Source organism: Fringilla coelebs (assembly GCF_963513975.1).
Source record: "Fringilla coelebs genome assembly, chromosome: 5".
Taxonomy (NCBI): domain Eukaryota; kingdom Metazoa; phylum Chordata; class Aves; order Passeriformes; family Fringillidae; genus Fringilla; species Fringilla coelebs.
This window is the reverse complement of record NC_140033.1, coordinates 19,998,104-20,004,103: the sequence shown is the minus strand read 5'-3', so window position 1 is coordinate 20,004,103 and position 6,000 is coordinate 19,998,104. Positions and strand designations below refer to the sequence as shown.

Genomic DNA, 6,000 nt, shown 5'->3' with positions numbered 1-6,000 from the left:
ATGTCCTCCCCCAAGAATGGCTTCTACCGGCAGGAGATCACCAAGACCCTCTGGGAAGTGCGGGACCGCTACCGGGACCTGCAGCCGGTGGGGTCCGGCGCCTATGGAGCCGTGTGGTGAGCGGGGCGGCGGGGGCAGCCGGGGGGCGGGTGGCCGGGGCGGCGGCCTCTGTCCCGGCCCGGGATGCTGTCGGGACCGGCCCTCTGGCGCGGTGCTCCCTGCCAACTTTTCCCGGTTGTTGTGCGGACCCGGGCTGGCCCCGCCCGGTGCCGACGGCCCCGCTGTTCACCGGGCCGCCCCCGGCCGGGCTGCTCCGCCGGGGGAAGCCGACCCGGGCTCCTTCAGTTCCTGGAGCGAGCAGAGCCCGGAGCGCTGCAGCCCTGCCCGGGAGCGCTGCCCGCGGGTGCCGAGCACGGCCCTCGGCACCCCGGAGCGGCAGCGTCCCTGAAGCCCGGGGTGTTTTAGAGCTTGGTTTGGCTCTGCGTTGGTGGTGGGCTTGGGTGTTTAGTGGGATTTTTTGTCTTATTTTTAGTTTGGGGATTTTTTTCCCCACTCCGCAGATGTTCCTCTTTAAAGCTTTTGATAGTTGTCTACATTTTATCACAGAGCCTGGCAGGTTTTTAAACGAACGAAATGAGATGGCTGCTGGCAGAGATGCTCTGGGGAGGTGGTCTGCCCCCGTGGCACGGGCGGCTGCGGGCCGAGGGCCCGGCAGCGTGGGGCAGGATGCAGCCGCTGGCCGGGTTTGCTGGGGTTTGCAGACTTGCTTCGGTCCTTGCTCACCGAACTCTTTCTTTTCCCTTAAAGCTCAGCCGTCGATGGAAGAAGTGGTACCAAAGTGGCCATTAAGAAATTGTACCGCCCGTTTCAGTCTGAACTCTTTGCCAAACGAGCTTACCGAGAGCTGCGTCTCCTGAAACACATGAAGCATGAAAACGTGAGTTGAGTCATTAGCTCAAAACCACAGCTTAGGCACTCTAAATCAAAGAAAATGTGTATATTTGGACAAGGCAGATGTGCAGCTGAATGGAATTCTGAAATCTTTCAGCCTGTTTTTTTGTCTGCCTGTCCTAGAAACATCAGTTCACACAAACTAGAATATCCTGTGGGAAACACCACTTAATTTCCATGTAGGAAAAATTGGGTGGGAAAGGTTAGGACCACAGTGCAGTTTGCTCAGTGCTAGTGAGAGGGATTAAAGACCAGAAATTACAGTCTCCATTACTATGTTCCCATGAGTTGCAGGCGAATACAGAGCACAGGTCTGTGGGTCTTAGGTGCCAGCATCTTCTTTTCTTTTGCTTTTTTTCTTGTTCTTTTTCTTTTTCTTTTTTTCTTTTCTTTTTTCTTTTTTTTTTTTTGATTTTTTTTTGTTCCCCTGAGCTTGCATGAAGATGCACACATGCATCTCTTTGAGGAGGGGTTAGCATTTTTCTCCTTTTTTATCATTCATGAAGCATTTGAACCTTTCAGGCTGATATCAATGGGAAACAGGAAAAGTCCACAAATAACTAAACAAATTGCTTTACTGTGAAGCAGAGAATAGCTAATAGAACTCTGCACATAATTCCCATGTAACATGAAAAAGCAGCTGTATAAAGAAGTGTTGAAAGTGTGATTGAGAGAAAGATCTGTGGTGCCAGTACTGTTTAGGAGTTTAGGAAAAAATAAAGACGTTTGTGCAAAAACAGTTGTTATGGAGTCTCAAAGCATGGATTCCAGGTAAGAAGAGTCCCAGGGTGGGCTTGGAGGGTTACAGTAGTGTTTTTAAGTGCTGTCCATGACGAATGCATATGGGATAAAAACACCTTATCATTTGGAGGGAGTTTTAAAATTACGCATAAGAGCATAGTTTAAAATGTTAATTGATGTGGAAGATTAGAGCATACCTCCATTCAGAGGGCCTTCACAAAAAACTGAGAGATCAAAAGCAAGGATGAGAGAAAGTAGTAATAACAATAACTAGTCATTGCCATTTAACATTATAATACTAATATTGTGAGTACCAACTAGGTTTGTTTGAGGAATAATTTCTGGGCTATCCTGACCGTCCTGAAGGAAAAAGAGCTTTTTGTAGGCTTAAGAAACTGTCTACTTGTTTGAATCTAAATCTTTTAGTCTGATTACTTCAAAGTAACTGCCTGATAACCACTGCTGCATATGTTTAAGAGTTAATGTTTGCAGGAAACTCCTGTGTATGGGCTTTAATACTCTCAGCGTTTTCCTTACTGAACATCTGGGAGCAGAGCAGCCTGTGCAGTTGCCAAGCTCCTAACTGTGTCCAGAATTTTGAGATTATTTTTCTTCCATTTCCCAGAATAATCTGTTGGGTAGTGTTTTCCACTCCTAGCAGGTTTTATGCTGTGTATGCCCTTTGGAATAATACTCTAGTACTCCACCGTGGGCTCAATTGGTAATTAAAGAGTCCAGAAGAAAATGCTCACTGGGGAGCCTGAGCACAACCTGTACAAGTTAGAAATCAATATATATGATGGAAGGGAATGATTTACAATCTTAGGAAACAGTTTGGGCCACAGAAAGAAGCAGTTTATGTACTAAGGAAAAGTTTTAACATGAATTGTTAAAACCATCTATTCATTAGACAGCAAAGACTGAATAAGTGGTGCTGCAGGGGTTGGAAGTAGAAACTTACTGTTCCACCCATCTGTGATGAGACTGACATGAGAGTGTAGCCATCAAGACAATTCCTGTCTGCCACCCCAGCCTCACTCCCTTTTGTCAGTCATGTTGGCCATGGTGAATTAGAAGCAGCAGCAATGCCTTTTAGGATTTTCAGTTCCTGAGCTGATCTCAAGGGTACTCCTTTAGCTGCTTCACCCATCCAAAATTAAACCAGAAAGGCAATATTGCTCCTCATCATGATTTTCAGCCTGACCCCTTGGACCCACAACCATTCTGTCAAAAAGCTTCTTTTTGTATATTTCATAGAAACATGGAACCACGGAATGGCTTGCATTGAAAAGGGTATGAAAAATTGTCTTGTTCCAGCCCTTCTGCTGTGGGCAGGGACACCTTGTACTAAACCAGGTTGCTCAAAACCCGATCCAATCTGACCTTGAACTCTTCTGGGGATGGGATGTCCACAACTTCTCTGGGCAACCTGTTCCAGAGTCTCACCACCGTCACAGGAAAGATTTTCTTCTGTTTATTTGGTAGTTAAAATTGTATCCAATTCACTCGTCTTACCTGTTTTTATTTCAAAATTACTTCTGTGATCACAAGGAGTTTGATGTTGGCTTTTATGGAAAGTGTGATGTTTTATTTGTTTCACTATGATTACCTCTCAATGGACCATCTCTGTCCCTCGTAGCTTTCAGGGAATTCTTGTTAAGCATGCAGCAATACATTATCACAGTTTATTTAACCTTATGCTATATTCAGAATGATGGAAGAAATTGTAATGGTCTGACACATTGTGTTAAAAATAGCAGCTCTGATCTTCCATTAAGATAGCAGAAGATAACATTAAACCTGTGTTTCATGGATATAATTCATCAGCATGTCAGTGAAGAAAAATGGAGGAAAACCACTGCTTAATGCACTAGATGATCTCCACTATATACCCTTTGAGGAATATATTCATCTTTTTTTATGCAGAATGGTTGTAGGATGACCAGAAGTCCTGCAAAAGCAAATACAGGAGTAATTATACCAAATTTTACTGGATTTGTATTTTACTTTGTAGGGATGCTAAGTCACAGGTCAATTTGCTTGTCTCTTTAGGCATTTTCAGGAGGAGGTGGCTGGTTGCACCATCTTTCATTAGACCTTTACTCTCCCTAAAGTCTCTCAAGTAAATGTAGTGAGGCATATTTCTGTATAGACCATGTAGTGAGGAATGTTCCTGTGTAAACCATGCAGACTTGATCACATGAGGCTTCTCATCAGCCCTTTGCAAACAAATCCAAAGGAGTGTTGAGGGCCAAGGGGCAGAGGCTGTGTGTGAAGGGGGTGAGACTTGTCTGTGAGAGGTAAATCACTCTTTCATGGTGCTGCTATGCTTTTTGCCTTTTTTTTTTTTTTTCTTATTTGAGAGGGCACGGCATGTTTCCCAAACTTCATAAGCTGTTTCTACTACTAAAGAAGCAGTCTAACAGATCAATTCCTAAGACATTGCCAAAAAGAAAAGTTTGTTTCCAGTGGGATAAGCTGCTGGATCACTCTGTAGCTGTATAAATAGCTGGCATATGGAAGGGCATGGTATGGAAATGAGGAATAAATGCAGCTAAGGCAGAATGAAGAAAGCTCTTCTTGGGGCTGTTTTTCTCCTTTATTTAATCATGCTAGTTTGTAGTATTCATCTCACTACAGCCTTTGCAGCTCTTGATTATCTTGTACAGAGGAACAGTCTTTTTACCTTTAGGAGATATTTTTCAGTAGTTCTGCTTCTGTTCCATGTTTCTGTCCATTTTGAGTCCATTTGAAATGAGGACCTTTAAAATTTACCTATTATGGCTCTGGCTTAAAACCAAAAGCAGTGAAAATATGGCCAGTGTGCTAACTTTGGCCCTGGCTTTAGCTCTCAAACATTTGCATAGCTCTGTATTTGTGTATTCTTCTGCAGTTAATGGAGATGTCTGTGTATGCAGAGTGAAACCCAGACAATTAAGTGGAGGTGCAGAACCTTTAGTTTCGTTTGGCAAATAACTGGGATTTTCTTACACGTTTGGATTGTGATACCTTGATTCTGCTTTTGTTGAAACACGTGCACAGTTTTTGCAGTGGTCCAGCCCTGGTGCTCTCCTCATCTCCGGTTTGTTAAGAGAAATTTTCAAGCAGGAGTGCAGAATAGCTGGCAAGGGGAGATGGCACTGGAGAGAGGAAGGGAAGAGCAATGGCTTATGCTGGTGGCTCGTGCCAGAATAGAGTGTGGATTTTATCAAAGTGTGGTGTTTGTACATGTGTATATACCTGTGTGTACTTATAGGCACCCACGGGAATTCTGATGCACTTCTACCAGTTAGCCTGAATATGTTTCTGGAGTAAAATTTCTGACAAATGCCCATTAAACATTTCTTGGGTCAGTTAATATTCTACAGATGTTTTCCCTTCCTGGAAACTCTGTATGTAAGAGGCCACTGCAGTATTTGTTTAAAGGTACTCCATATTATGCTCTCATTCATTGCTCAGGGTGGAAATTATTCTCTGGTGTGTTCCCACATCTGAAGACCAGTGTGTGTTTTGCATTATGAGAAGCGTGTAGCTTTTTTTTCCCCTTTGGAAGGAATTGGATATCCAACAGACACCAAATTTTCTGTCTCTCTACAATTATATTTATGAGGATGATCCACTTTTAGGTTGGCTGCTTTTAAATTCTGTTTTCGTTTTTATTTAAAAAAAAATATTGAGCCTTTTATCCTTACCTACAGAGTGTCAACCCGAGAAGGAATTAGTTCCAGAGAAAATAGTTAGTCACGCTGGTTCTTGCTTGAGAAAAATCTTAAATCCGTCACCTTTTGCAGGTCGTCTAGCTTGACATGAGCAGTGGAAAGAAGCAACATCTGCAGTGTAAAAAATCAGACCAACAAGAGAGTTGTAGATGAGTGACGCCTTAATGGATGAGAGTGTGGTCACTGTGTTGGAAGTGGTTTCCTGCAGCAAGTCCTGCAGGACTGCACCAGCTAAAACCTCACATTCTATGGGTACATATATGCCAGTAAAGTGCATGTATTTCCTATCTGGAAATTGCAAATCTCCTTATTGGTCCTTCTGAAAGCAAAAGCGCAGTTATAACTGCAGAGTTCATTGGTGTCAAAAATCTGTAAGGGAGAAATACTCCTGTCTGCCTTTCTGCAGGCTGAAAGGTTAGCACATCTAGGGAGCTAACAGGACACCAGATTAATTTTATTTTGGTACTCTGAAGTCAATAAATCAGCAATCTGTTGTCTTTCTGCCTATTTTCCTAACTTGACTAATAGGTGCTTTATGTAGGCTGGGCTTCAGCTGATAGCCATTTATTCACACCCAGCCTTGGGTACT

General features: G+C 43.4%; 1 protein-coding gene across 1 annotated transcript in view; it reads left to right on the top strand.

The window, feature by feature from the left end:
* The window catches only part of MAPK12 (mitogen-activated protein kinase 12), a gene marked incomplete at its 5' end in the record, with an annotated part of 32,957 nt that continues 26,957 nt past the window's right edge, over positions 1-6,000 (top strand). Inside the window, 2 exons of the mRNA XM_084205680.1 lie at positions 1-116; positions 808-937. Coding sequence (XP_084061806.1) covers positions 1-116; positions 808-937 — 246 coding nt within the window. The remainder of the gene's footprint in view (positions 117-807; positions 938-6,000) is intronic.